We start from the raw sequence: 15,462 nt of genomic DNA, 5'->3' as shown, positions 1-15,462 counted from the left end.
GATTGAATTTTATCATATTATGATCACTACCTCCTAGGTGTTCCTTAACTTAAAGATCACTAATTAAATCCGGCTGATTACACAACACCAAATCCAGAATTGCCTTTTACCTAGTAGGCTTGACCTCAAGCTGCTCTAAGAAGCCACCTCGAAGGCACTCTGCAATTTCCTTCACTCGGGAACCAGTACCAATCTGATTTTCCAAGTCGATCTGCATATTGAAATCCCCCATAACCACTATAACATAGCCTTTCTTACATGCCGAATGTATCTCCCAATGTAATTTGTACCCTACATCCTGGCTACTGTTCAAAGAGCTATATATAACTCCCATCAGTCTTTATACCTGTGCAGTTTCATAACTCTCCCCACAAGGATTCTACATCTGATCTTATGTCATCCCTTGCTGACTGAATTTCATTCCTTATCAGCAGAGCCATCCCATTCCATATGCCCACCTGCCTGTCTTTTCAATAAGATGTGTATCCTTGGATTTTCGATAGGATGTGTACCCTTGGATGTTCAGCTCTGATCGTCTTCCAGCCACATCTAAGTGATGCCCACAACATTGTACCTACCAATTTCTAATTGCACTATAAGCTCATCCACCTTGTTCCGTATACTGCGTGCATTCAAATATAACATCAGGTCAGTATTCACCTTCTCTCCTCTCAAATTGGTCCCCATTTGGCCTGACCTTAGACTTATCCCTTTTAAATCTTTCTGAACTAATACTGCTTTTGGAGATTTCAGTAACCTCAGGTGGACTCAGTCCCATTGGAACAGCTCCCTCCTTCCCCATAAAAGACTTGAAGGATACATTTTAGTTTTTAAGGTCATTAAATTTACAGAAATAATCAGTTAATTAAAAAAGATTGAAAGTTTTGTACTTTTTCCACATTTAACAAACAGATATTGTAACTTCATCTCCATCAGTCTGAAGAAGGGTCTCGACCCGAAACGTCACCCATTCCTTCTCTCCCGAGATGCTGCCTGACCTGCTGAGTTACTCCAGCATTTTGTGAATATAGATATTGTAACTTTTCAGGTATGGCCAAAAGTTTGACATTCTACAAAGTTTTGGAATTAAAGTTTATGATTCATTCCAGGTTCACCACCCTCCGGCTCAAGTAATTCCGCATCTCCTTTCTAAAGATGCGTCCTTTTGTCCCAGACTCTCCAAATAGTGGAAACATCCTTTCCACGTCCACTCTATCCAGGCCTTTCATTATTTGACATATGATGAAAGAATAGGTCGACTGTATTCAATGGAATTTAGAAAGATGAGAGGAGATCATATGGAAACATATAAAATTCTTAAAGGATTGGACAGGCTAGATGTAGGAAAAATGTTCCCGATGTTGGGGGAGTCCAGAACCAGGGGTCACAGTTTAAGAATAAGGGGTAGGACTGAGATGAGGAAAAACCTTTTCCCCAGAGAGTTGTGAATCTGGGGAATTCTCTGCCACAGCAGGCATTGAATGCCAATTCACTGGATGTTTCAAGAAGGTTAGATTTAGCTCTTAGGGCTAAAGGGATCAAGGGATATAGGGAAAAAGCAGGAATGGGGTACTGATTTTAAATGATCAGTCATGATCATATTAAATGGGTGTGCTGGCTTGAAGGGCCGAATGGCCTACTCCTGCACCTATTTTTCTATGTTCTCTGTCTTCTATTTGGTAAGTTTCAATGATACCCCCCTCATCCTTCTAAACTCCAGCGAATACAATCCCAGAGCCGTCATACGCTCATTACACGTTAACACAATCATCACCGGGATCATTCTAGTAAATCTCCTCTGGACCCTCTCCAACGTCAGCACATCCCTCCTCAAATATGGAAAACTGCTCACAATACTCCAAATACGGTTGGACCAATGTCGTTATCATTACATTGCTGCTCTTATATTCTAGTCCTCTCAAAATGAATGCATACATTGAGTTTGCTTTCAACCTGCGATTCAACTTGCAAATTAACCTTTTGGGAATCCTGCACCCGCATTCTCAGTCCCTTAGCATCTTTGAACCTTAAATATTACTCTGAATAGGAACTGCCACTGTTTTATATTCACTGGAGATAATGTCAGAAGAAATTAAAAAGGAAATTTATATTGACCATAATAAGACCTTGATAGAAATTGAAAGACAATGAATATTAGTTGCAGCCTACGTATTCCCTTTTGTGAGGATATACGACAGATAATTATTACATCTATACTGTCAAGTTGCCATCAATGGTACTTGTTAGTTACAGACAGATAGAAGCAATCTTATTTTAAACATTGTCGACAAAACACTTTTGCAAAAATGTTAATGATTGCATAGGTTATAAAAGATTAAAAAAATTCAAAACATTTAAAAATACAATTGAAAACTTACCGGTAATATTTGGAAATGTCTGATCTTCAGCTGACAGTACAATGTTAGCACAAATGTCTTTGGGTTACTCTGACTATCTCTCAAAAGAAATAACCTGCATCATAAAAATCACAACTATAATTACATTTAAATTATAGGTACACTTTACTGTGAGTAAAATTAAAGAACAGAGTTCCCAATGAATAAGTGCTAGAAGAGCAAAACACACAATGCTGGAGGAACTCAGCGGGTCAGACAGCATCTCATTGGGTCAAAGAGCTTGGAAACAGGCTCTTCGGCCCAACTTGCTCACGCCGACCAACATGCCCCATCTCCGCAAGTCCCACTGGCCTGTGTTTGGCCCAGATCCCTCTAAACCTATCCTATCCATGTACCTGTTTAAATATTTCTTAAACATTGAGATACTACCTGCCTCAGCAACCTCCTCCGGCAGCTCGTTCCACACCCACGGTCCTTTGTGTATAAAAGTTACCCCTCAGGTCCTTATTAAATCTCCCCCCCCCCCCCCCCCCCCCTCACCTTAAACCTATGGTTCTTGATTCCCCTTCTCTGGGCAAAAGACTGTGCATTTACCCAATCTACTTCTCTCATTAATTTGTACACCTCTATAAGATCATCCCTCATGCTCTTCCACTCCAAGGAATAATGTCCTAGCCTGCTCAACTCTCCCTATAGCTCAGGCCCTGGAGTTAACATCCTCGTAAATCTTCTCTGTACCCTTTCCAGCTTGACATCTTTCCTATTGAAAATATCAAAACTGGTGACCAAAACTGAAGGCAATACTCTAAATGGGTCTTTTTTTATAACTGTAACACTCCCCAGAGCCCTGTCATTCACTTTATAGGTCCTGCTCTTGTTAGACTTCCCAAAAACAACACTTCACATTTCTAATAATAATAATAATAATAATGCATTACATTTATATAGCGCTTTTCTAAACACTCAAAGACGCTTTACAGGGTTTACTAAAACATAGAAAAGAAAGTAAATAGATAAATAAGTAAACGAACAGAAAAGGAAAAAGAAGGTGAGGTGACGGTCAGTGATTGAAGGCAGTGCTGAACAGGTGAGACTTCAGTGATGTTTTGAATGTGGTGAGTGAGGAGGAGTCTCTGACGGTTTAAGGTAGTGAGTTCCAGAGGGTGGGAGCAGCGATGGAGAAAGCCCTGTCCCCCCAGGATCTGAGTTTAGTCCGGATGGGGGGGGGGGGGGACAGGAGGTTAGCAGCAGCAGAGCAGAGGGTACGGGTTGGAGTGTGTCTGTGGAGGAGGTCAGTCAGGTGGGGCCAGGTTATGGAGGGCTTTGTAGGTCATGAGGAGGATTTTGTACTGGATTCTCTGGGGGATGGGGAGCCAGTGGAGCTTGTAAAGGACGGGGGTGATATGGTCACGGATCGGGGAGTGGGTGAGTAGACGGGCAGCGGAGTTCTGGATGTATTGGAGTTTATTAATGATTTTTGAGGGTGAACCATAGAGGAGGCTGTTACAGTAGTCCAGACGGGAGGCGATGAAGGCGTGGATGAGGGTTTCTGCAGCTGTGGAGGAGAGGGATGGACGGAGACGGGCGATGTTTTTGAGGTGGAAGAAGGCTGTCTTGGTGATGTGTTTGATGTGTTTGTCGAAGGAGAGGGTTTGATCAAAGATGATTCCAAGATTCCGGATGTGAGGGGAGGTGGATACTGGGAAACCATCAATATTGAGGGTGAAGTTGTGGGTGGATTTGATGAGCGTTTTTGGTCCAATGATGATGATTTCAGATTTGTCGCAGTTGAGTTTGAGGAAATTGAATTGAAGCCAAGATTTTATTTCAGTGATGCAGTTTGTCAGGGTAGAGTGTGTGGTGGTGGAGATTGACGGTGGAGATGAGGAGCTGGATATCATCGGCAAAGCAGTGGAACTTGAGACCATGACGGCGGATTAATTGACCAAGGGGGAACAGGTACAGGATGAAGAGGAGGGGGCCGATAATTCTCTGTATTAAATTCCATCAACCATTCCTCAGCTCACCTGCCCACCTGATCAAGATCCTGCTGCGATTTTTGACAACCATCTTCACTATCTACAATACCACCCACTTTGGTGTCATCTGCAAACTTGCTAATCATGCCTTGTACGTTCTTGTCCAAATCATTACTATAAATGACAAACAGCAATAGTCACAGGCCTCCAGTCCAAAAAACAACCTTCCACATCACCATCTGCTTCCTTCCATGAAACCATTTTTCCATTCATTCAGCTATCTCTTAGCTGACTATCCCTGATCAGCCCTTGTCCATCTAAATGCATGTCTATCCTATCCCGCAGAATACTCTCTTGTGACATTCCAACCACAACTATTAACCTCACTGCCTTTAGTCCCCAGGCCTTTCCCTGCAGCCTTTCTTGAGTAGAGGCACACCATTTTCACCTTCCAGTCTTCCGGCACCTCACCCATATTTAATGACAACTCATAAATCTCAGCGAGGGCACTTGCAATTTCCTCTCTGATCCGGCCCAGGAGAATTGTCGAATTTCATATGGGTCAGGATCTTCCACGAATCGCAACAAATTGCCACAATTTAGAATTTCAACTCACGGGCTTGCCCTATCTCTATCCATAACTATCTTAAATCTAATAGAACAGTGGTCGTTCCATGAAGGCTTATCCACAAACTTGTCACCCACATGCCCTTCCCAATTTCCCACGACTAGATCAAGTGTTGCCCTCTCCCATGTGGGGCCCTCTATATATTGCCAGACAAAACTTTCCAAAAAACATTTGACAAATTCCACTCCATCTAAACCTTCTGCGCTATGACATTCCCAATCAATATTGGGAAAGCTAAAGTTTAATACATTTTTTAAGATACTTTCTGAAAAGTATACTTTCTAAAGCTTCTTTAGATATGTAAAAAGGAAAAGATTAGTGAAGACAAATGTAGGTCCATTACAATCAGAGACAGGTGAATTTATAATGGGGAAACAAGGAAATGGCAGAACAGTTAAACGAGTACTTTGGTTCTGTCTTCACTAAGGAAGACACAAACAATCGCCCAGAACTACTAGGGGACCGAGGATCTAGTGGGAGGGAGGAACTGAAGGGAATCCGCAGTAGTCAGGAAATGGTGTTAGGTAAACTGTTGGGACTGAAGGCAACAGTCCAGAGTCTGATGGTCTGCATCCCAGAGTACTCAAGGACGTGGCCCTAAAAATCGTGGATGCATTAGTGATCATTTTCAAATGTTCTCTCAACTCTGGATTAGTTTCTGTGGACTGGAAGGTAGCCAATGTAACTCCACTTTTTAAGAAAGGAAGGAGAGAGAAAACAAGATATTATAGACCAGTTAGTCTTACATCAGTAGTGGGGAAGATGCCCGAGTCGATTATTAAAGATGTTATAGCAGCGCATTTGGAAAGCAGTGACAGGATTGGTCAGTCAGCATGGATTTATGATGGGGAAATCATGCTTGACTTATCTTCTGGAATTTTTTGAGGATGTAACAAGTAGAATGGATAAGGGAGAGCCAGTGGATGTGGTGTATCTGGACTTTCAAAAAGCCTTTGACAAAGTCCCATACAAGAGATTAGTGTGCAAAATTAGAGCACATGGTATTAGTAGGATATTGACATGGATAGAGAACTGGTTGGCAGACAGGAAGCAAAGAGTAGGAATTTTAACGTGTCCTTTTCAAAATGGCAGGCAGTGACGAGTGGAGTGCCACAAGGCTCGATGCTGGGACCATATATTAGTTTATATATTACAATATATTATATATTACAATATTTTATATATATATTATAATATATATTATTGTACAGTATATATTAACGATTTTGACGAGGGAGTAAATGAAATATCTCCAAGTTTGCGGATGACACAAAGCTGGGTGGCAGTGTGAGCTGCAAGGAGGATGTTACGAAGCTGCAGGGTGACATGGATAGGTTAGGTGAGTGGGCAGATGCATGGCAGATGCATGGCACATGCAGTCTTATGTGGATAAATGTGTAGATATCCACTATGGTGGCAAGAACAGGAAGGCAGATTATTATCTGAATATCAGATTAGGAAAAGGGCAGATGCAACGAGACCTGGGTGTGGATGTACATCATTCACTGAAAGTAAGCATGCAGATACAGCAGGCAATGAAGAAACTAATGGCATGTTGGCCTTAATTGCGAGAGGATTTGAGTTTAGGAGCAAGGAGGTCCTATTGCAATTGTACAGGGCCCTGGTGATACCGCACCTGGAGTATTGTGTGCAATTTTGGTCTCCTCATTTGAGGAAGGACGTTATTGCCAATGAGGGAATGCAGCGCAGGTTCACCAGGTTAATTCCTGGGATGGCGGGACTGACAGATCTGAGCACAATAGTCCAGTTGTGACCAAACTAGTGTTTTATAAAAGTTTGTCATTACTTCTTTGATTCCGTATTCTAACCTTCCATTTATTTTTCATTCTTCCCACTGAAATGTAAAAATGTTCATCTGTGCATCGCAATTCAGCTGCCACCAGTCTGCCCAGTTCTGGGGTCCTGCCTATATCTTCTTGAAGTCTATTGTTATCAGCCCCACAACTCTCAATGCCTTCAAGTTTTGTGTCATCTACAAACCCGAGAATCGTATCTGGTACGTTGAAGTTCAAGTTATTAATTCATATTAAGAAAAGTTGAGATCCTAGCAAAGTTATGGCCAAGATCTATTATTTTCAACCGTATTTCACTCAGCAACTAATAAATTGTATTGGATGAGATGACTTTTGCACTTGAGAGCAGGTAGCCTTTTTAAGATATGAAATAGATGGCCACTGGTGTCAATGGCCTGGTGTCATTATTTTACATCAGCCATTTTACTGTACTAACCCTACGATTCACAACCCAGAGCAATCTCATGAACCTTGATTGTGCACTATCTATCACATGTATATTTTTACATAAGAGACTAAACCAGTATACATTATTCTAGATGTGATTGCACCAGGCCCTATATGGTTGAACTGAGATATAATCAAAGCTCTTGCTAATTTTGAGGTCTTCCATAATCTTTTAATCTTACCACTGCAGCATCTTCCTGGTAAAGATTTACGTACAAGTAGTTCTTCTAAAATGTGATAGTTATATTGCCTAAGAAACCTTGTGTTATAGAAAATACAATCATAAAACCAATTCTGTCAAGAGGGGCAAGGAGGTTAGGAGATAGAGTGGAAGACTCAAAGTTATTTTTCTTGCAGGATTTTCAAAAATAAAAGTCTTCTCAATAGTAATAAGTTTACATTTGTTACTGCAAGCTACAAATACCGAAGACAGTATGTTACATTGTTTAATTGCATATCATTCCACAAGTGTCAAGGGAAGAAAATGCTTGTCAATTTCAATAACCTCCTGTGATTAAAGTAGCAGCTGAGCAGCTGTGTTCTTCAGAGACAATGATATTTGATTACTATGGGAAAAGTATTTTCTCCCCATATGATGTTTAAATCGAAGGTGGCTGTTTTTCTGTTGTCAATTCCAAAGTAACTTTTAAATGGTTCTCTAGTTCCTGATCAAAATCGCGTTATAACCAATTTGGCGTGCACAATGCAAATACTATTTCTTAATTCATCACTCATGTTCTATTGAATTCATGCTATGGACACACGTGCTATAGCAGAACTATTTTCTGCTTCAACGAGTAGTATTCTTTTGAAAGTGCAAAAGATTGGAAGAATGTTAAAATGCACGTGCACAAATTCCTGGATGTTATGGATTCAGAGAATATACAGCACAGAAACAAGCCCTTTGGCCCAAATCATCCAGGCCGACCATGAGGTCTATCTGAGTTAGCCCCATTTCCCTGTGTTTGGGCCACATCCATCCATCTAAACATGTATGAAGTTTATTCTGAACAAATGTGAGGTGTAACACTTTGGGATGTCCAATGCAAGGGGAATATGTACAATTAATGGCAGTGTTGATGTTCAGAGGGATCATGGGGTCTAAGTACACAACATGAAAGTGGCAACACAAGCAGTAGTGTGGTAAAGTAAGTACATGACAGTAGGCTTGAAAGTATGACAGTAGGCTTTCATTAGACAAGGCATTGATTATCAGAGTGAGAGGGATAAAGACTTTAAAGTGAGGGACAAAATTTAAAGATGTGCGAGCAAGATTTTTTTTAAACGGAGGGTGGTCAGTGTCTGGAATGCACTGCCGGGGAAGGCAATGCAGGCAGATACGACAGTGGCATTGAAGAGATATGTGGGGAATGGAGGGATATTGATTCTGTGTAGGCAGTTGAGAGTTAGTCTTGGCATCATTTTTAGCACAATGTGGAGCCGAAGGGCCTGTTCCTGTGCTGTGCTGTTTTTATAACTATTATGGCTATTTATAATCTCCTTATATATTTGCTCTTTTAATTCCCGCTGACTAATTGGAAGCTTATAGTACGATAGCATCAATGTGATCACTTGTTCATTTCTGAGTTCCACCCACAAACCCTCGCTGTACAATTCCCCCCTGCATTATCTTCTCTCAATACTGCCCTGAAGTTCTCTCTGATCAAAAAAGCAACTCCTCCTCTATCATGCCTGAAGCACCTGTACCCAGAAACATTGAGCTGTCAGTCCTGCCCATGCCTCAACCTCACAGGATATTGGTCTCCCTCTAGTTCAAGTGCAACCCATTGCTTTTTTATGGGTCACCTCTACCGAATGAGATCATAACAGTCCAGGAACCTGATTCCTTCTTTCCTTGACTTCCTTATTCTATGTTCTTCAGTCTCAAATTTATAAGAGTCTTCCACTTGTTACTCTTTTTTTCTTTTTACATGCCTATTAAAGATTTGACAGTCTCTTTCTGTTCTTTATGCCAAGCTATTATCATGTTTCATCTTGCCTTTATCAATTTCTTGGTTGTTCTATTTGTTCTAAAATGGTCCCAATATAATGCTATAAACCTATTTCTTGGGTTTAGCACCAACTGTTTAAAATCCATTTGTCATTAAAAGAGAAAGAAAATTCAGTCACATTTCGAATAATTAGCAACAGTTTGGCAGAAAACATTTTGTTATAAATACTGATCTTCAGGTTTTGGACAAAAATTGCTTGATTCGTAACAGTATGCAGATAAATTGACATATGGAAACTTTTTGGGATTATGAAAGCATAACGATTTTTCCTTTTATTTCTTACCCGTCCACAGGGCCCTGCTTTTCAATTATACTATGAGCTTCTTTTCGAGTGATCCGTCCATGAAACCATGGTTGTGTTCTGTGAATAGCTGGACATTTAAACAAATCATGTTTAGTTTCAAACTTTGTGAGGCTTCCGCTATTAAATAACTGAATAAAATCAAACTTTCATTTTGCTTATGACTTACTGTGACAGAGCGTAGGAGGGTGTAAAGGACTTGAGCTACCCAATGTGTTCATCCGTTGACCACGTTTCTGTCAATTATATCATTAAATGGAAATAGGTATTAAGTTATGCTGATATTGCTAAATGCTTAATTGTAACATTGAGTCATTAACTTAATGATAGAAGGTTTGATCGCATGGAATCTAAGGAGAGTTAGCCAACTGGATTTAACATGAGCTTGGAGGAAAACATCAAAGGTTGTTATGGATGCACAAAGTGCTGGAGTAACTTAGCGGGTCAGGCAGCATCACCAGAGAACATGGATAGGTGACATTTTGGGTCGGGATCCTTCTTCAGACTGAATACGGGTCCTGACCTGAAACGCCATCTATCCATATTCTACAGAGATACTGCCTGACCCACTGAGTTACTTCAGTACTTAGTGTCTTTTTTTAAACCATGGATCTGATGGGTTGCATTTCTGATTGGAGGCCTGCAACTAGTGGTGTGCTGCTGGTATTGGCCCCTGACATACTTTAACAATATAGATGACAATGCTGTTAACATTGTTCGTAAATTTGCGGATGATACAAAATTGGTGGTAAAGTAAAAAGTGAAGAAGAATATCTAAGTTTACAACAAGATCTAGATCAAATAAGAATGTGGACCAAGGAAGGACTAATGGAATTTAACTCTGACAAGTGTGAGATATTGCACTTTGGTATGTCAAACCAGGGCACAATCTACACAGGAAATGATAGAGTCCAAGAAAGCATTGCAGAACAAATAGATCTGGGAGGGCAGTTGCATGGTTCCCTAAAAGTGGCGAGTCAGGTGGAAAGTGTGGTGCAAGCTTAAAAATGCACTTCATTGGCAAGAATATAGAGTACACAAGTTGAAATATTGTGATACAGTCATATAAATTGTTGGTCATAGAGTGATACAGTGTGGAAACATGCCCTTCGGCCCAACTTCCCCACATATCCCTTTAAACCTTTCCTCTCCATAGATTTGCCATGCTTGCCACAAATAATTAGTTTGAATTATTTGGTTCACTATTTGATACAAACCACTGTCCAATTATCTTGTTTAACAAAAGAGTGCTGAATACATTAAGATGTGGAGACTGATTAACTTTTGAATGAAATTCCTTCTTGCAGCACATGAAATGTTATGTTGGGATATTTCTTGGCCCATGGACTTTTAAGTTCCAGACTAATATAATGCCTGTTACGAGAATGAGTACTAGATAAACTATTAATAAACAAAGTGCAACAAAGACAACTCTGGGCAGTTATTTTTAACTTTCAGACTTTTTGGAATCCCTCAATAAACTTCAAATGAGAAGTACGGATTTCTTTACCCTCCATGTTTGACCTTCTTCCATTGCTGCACTTTGGGCCTCTGCAGGATCTTCAATAACTCGACCTGTCTGACCAGAGAAGTCCATTGCAACCAAGGAATTTTCAGATATGCTTCTCTGAAAATGAATGGCAATGTAAACAAAATAATACTTTGAAAGGATAGGTCTCTCATAATGCTGGTGTATTTCTCAAAAGAAGAATGAATATAGAAATCAAATATTTTTTCCCCCAAAATGTTATCCTACCGCTGGTGTGGAGAAGTGGGATAGCAGTGTTTTCCTTTGTTGGGGTATCCGGAAGTTCTGGTATAAAAGAATCCCATACTAGAGACAGAAATTAATGGGGGAAAAAATTGCTCACTGCATTCTTTAAAGAGAATTCATGTAAAGAGAACTTTAAGATATCACAGTAGCCATACATTTATTTCCTAATCAAGGAGTCATATTACAAAATCTACAATTACAACACAAAATTACAAGTCGCAACCATTCTGTATGTTCTTAAAGTACATTTTTAAGTAGCCCTATGTTAATGACAAGCAAAACAGAAAGTGAGCTCTCAAATTTTGAACAGAAAAGTAAAATACAAGGTAAAACGATTTGATGGCATGGCTGAGTAGTGACAGAAACAAAGGAATACCTTGAAGAGTCGGAAGGCTGTCATCCAACATGTCCTACTCGGTTCATCTTCTGCACAAAACAATCGAAGGTCTTTTGCTTCATTTTTCATTTTTATGGGCTGCATTAAGCAAGAAGCAAGAACATGACTGCTTTTTAAGAGATATTCATGTTTTCATTTTAGTCCATAGAAATATGACTAATTGTTTACCTTCTCTTAAAAATGAGAGTACACAGAGCTTGAAGCATCTTCTCAATAAATGGAATAGCTTGCTTGAGAAAACCTCTCTGTTGCAAAGACTTGAGGGCCTGATCTATCGGGAGAACTGTTCCTGGCACTGCTCAGCTCAACCCAGGGGTTGTTGTTGTGGTCTGCAGGGGGGTTTGGGGAGATATGGCACATGGAAATGCCCCAATCCCACCCAGCATAAAATGCCCACAGCTCTGCAGCAGCTGTCAAATCCATCCAGGCAGTCTTCCAATCACTCTTTCATGCATCTTTGGAGTATGTGTAAGATGGGAAGGACCTGATCGTTCGACATCCAGCTTCCTGGGTAATGTTTTGTGTTTCCCCCAGTACCCACATTTAAAGGGAGAACACAGCAAAGGATATATACATAAGAAACATTTTTAAAGCAGTGTTTTGAAACGTCAATGAAAAATTATGCAGTACAAAACTTACTTTTCAGAATAAACTCAAGAATGGACAAAGTGGCAGAGACTGAAAATTCTTGGGCAGTGATTGGAATTAGGTGTAGTTTGTAAAAAGGACAAAAGGCAGACCAGTAGTTTTTAAAAAAACTCTAAACTGAACAAAGTCTATTTTACCGGGCTGGGTTATGATTTTGCAAAAGTGGACTGTAAACAGTTACTAGATCGTAAATCAAACTCAGAGCAGTGGAAAGGAGGAGGTCATGAAAATTCAAATAAGTAGGTTCCCTTTAAAATAAAATGAATATGGCCCAAATCTCATATCCCTGTGGATGTCACGAAGCAAACTGCAGGAAAAAGCAACAAAGGGAAACTGTTGAAAGATGATGCAAAGTGCTGGAGGAACTCAACAGGTAAGGCAGCATCTCTGGAGAACATGGATAGAACACTATTTATGTTCTCCGGTGATGCTGCCTAACCAGCTGAGTTACTGCACCACTTAGTATATTTTTTTGTAAACCAGCATCTTCAGTTCCTTGTTTCGACAAGCCTTTGAAAAATACTGAGCACTCAATACAACGGATGTCTGAAATATTTAAAAGGAAATTCGGAAAACAATAAAAAATGAAAATGCTGGCAAATTAAATCAAGGAACCCCCCAAAAAGTTAAATATTTGAAGAGAAAAAGGATTAAAAAGCAAACTATGGGCCTCCATTTGGAATCAAAGACGACAGGTTGAGTGTCTAGTTCAGAAGACATGTATAATTTCACATCTGTATTTTTGGAGATTGATACAATTCTAGTCTTAGCCAGCCAATGGCTCACGTGATTGCACTTTCTACTTTGCATTCCCTTCTATCTGCAGAGACCTTCATCCATATAACCATATAACATATAACCATATAACAACTACAGCACGGAAACAGGCCCGTTCGGCCCTACCAGTCCACGCCGACCACTCTCTCTGACCTAGTCTCATCTACCTGCTCTCAGACCATAACCCTCCAATCCCCTCTCATCCATATACCTATCCAATTTACTCTTAAATAATAAAATCGAGCCTGCCTCCACCACTTCCACCGGAAGCCCATTCCATACAGCCACCACCCTCTGAGTAAAGAAGTTACCCCTCATGTTACCCCTAAACTTTTGTCCCTCAATTCTAAAGTTATGTCCCCTTGTTGGAATCTTCCCCACTCTCAAGGGGAAAAGCCTACCCACGTCAACTGTCCGTCCCTCTTAAAATTTTAAAAACCTCTATCAAGTCCCCCCTCAACCTTCTACGCTCCAAAGAATAAAGACCCAACCTGTTCAACCTCTTCTCTCTGTAGCCTAAGTGCTGAAACCCAGGCAACATTCTAGTAAATCTCCTCTGTACCCTCTCCATTTTGTCGACATCCTTCCTATAATTTGGCGACCAGAACTGCACACCATACTCCAGATTCGGCCTCACCAAAGCCCTGTACAATTTTAACATTACATCCCAACTTCTATATTCGATGCTCTGATTTATAAAGGCAAGCATACCAAACGCCTTCTTCACCACCCTATCCACATGAGATTCCACCTTCAGGGAACAATGCACAGTTATTCCCAGATCCCTCTGTTCCACTGCATTCCTCAATTCCCTACCATTTACCCTGTACGTCCTATTTTGATTTGTCCTACCAAAATGCAGCACCTCACACTTATCAGCATTAAACTCCATCTGCCATCTTTCAGCCCACCCTTCCAAAAGGCCCAAGTCTCTCTGTAGACTTTGAAACTCTACTTCATTATTAACTACACCACCTATCTTAGTATCATCTGCATATTTACTAATCCAATTTGCCACACCATCATCCAGATCATTAATGTAAATGACAAACAACAGTGGACCCAACACAGATCCTTGGGGTACTCCACTAGACACTGGCCTCCAACCTGACATACAGTTGTCAACCATTACCCTCTGGTATCTCCCATTCAGCCATTGTTGAATCCATCTTGCAACCTCACTATCCATTTGTTTATCAAGCATTTGTTTACCTTTGCATTATGAATATTTAAAGATTCTGCTCCCACCACCATTTTATTTAAAAAGTTTAATGTACAACCACTCATTTTTACAGTTATTTCCTAGTTCAAGATTCTCCCACCAGAAACAGCGTCAACACATCCACCCTGTCAAAAACAGGTCAAAAACCTAGTCGTATCTCGCACATCCAAAGTCCGATAGATACAGGACTACCCGTGCAACCTTTGCTCATAAAACAATCCTTCATTCTCATAGTCTATTTTCCCTTTTTTGGAAACCAATTTATTGGTTGCCTTTTGTTCAATTCTAAATTCTTGGATATACTGTGCTTTCAATCTTAAACCTTTTCTCTGGATTTAATACTATTTTTAATGTTTCTGTAATCCACAGTTGTATCACTTTTTCTGTTTGTCTTCTTGTGCCTAAAAGCAAAATATATTAGTTGTAAATATATGTAGCATTTATTTAAATGCCAGTCACTGTCTATCAACTAGCATTACCTTTAATGTAGTTCTCCAATCTATGCCAGGATACATCCCCCTGCCCACAGATTCTGATGATTAGATTGAAAACCCTAATGTCAGATTGAGCTACACTTTCAAATAATGCAAAAATCTAATGGCTAATCATTCCTGTGCAATATTTATAAAAATATTAATTTACTTTATATCACAGCACTGTATAGGCCATCAAGAAAACAAGAGGTGATATAGGCACTGTTGATTTGGGGGAGGAATCTTAAGAATTCAAGAGAGTACCAACCGAGGGTCCAAAACTTAAAGATAGATAAATTATCAAACCTGAATAAAATGTATCCCAGGTGCTTAAAAGACAAAATGGAGGAAATACTACAGACTCCAACTATAATTACTCATGCATTTTAGCCACAGATGTGGTACCAGAGAACTGCGAGGTTGTGGGTGATGTATTAGTTGTTTATAAAGGGAGATATAGCAAGATTGATTGCCCTGCAGTTACTCAATGTGTTATCAGTAGAAGGCAAATTGTTGATACATTCCAAAGGACAACATAAATTGGCAGTTAGTAATGTATAGATTAAGCAAAGATAGCCAGTATAGACTTATTATATCAAAGTCATATCTGACAGAAGCCGATTTGCTGAAATG

General features: G+C 40.0%; 1 protein-coding gene across 7 annotated transcripts in view; it reads right to left on the bottom strand.

The window, feature by feature from the left end:
• Positions 1-15,462, bottom strand: part of grb10b (growth factor receptor-bound protein 10b) — a 149,883-nt gene that overhangs the window by 5,385 nt on the left and 129,036 nt on the right. For all 7 annotated transcript variants that reach the window (XM_078418623.1, XM_078418612.1, XM_078418651.1 and 4 more), the window contains 6 exons: positions 11,689-11,787; positions 11,295-11,372; positions 11,049-11,165; positions 9,708-9,774; positions 9,521-9,608; positions 2,379-2,472 (listed from right to left, as the gene is read on the bottom strand). In XM_078418623.1, the coding sequence (XP_078274749.1) occupies positions 2,379-2,472; positions 9,521-9,608; positions 9,708-9,774; positions 11,049-11,165; positions 11,295-11,372; positions 11,689-11,787 (543 nt within the window). The remainder of the gene's footprint in view (positions 1-2,378; positions 2,473-9,520; positions 9,609-9,707; positions 9,775-11,048; positions 11,166-11,294; positions 11,373-11,688; positions 11,788-15,462) is intronic.

The sequence above is a fragment of the Rhinoraja longicauda genome, chromosome 2 (assembly GCF_053455715.1).
Source record: "Rhinoraja longicauda isolate Sanriku21f chromosome 2, sRhiLon1.1, whole genome shotgun sequence".
Classification (NCBI taxonomy): domain Eukaryota; kingdom Metazoa; phylum Chordata; class Chondrichthyes; order Rajiformes; family Arhynchobatidae; genus Rhinoraja; species Rhinoraja longicauda.
The sequence above is the reverse complement of the archived record's forward strand: the minus strand, read 5'-3'. Positions and strand labels throughout refer to the sequence as shown.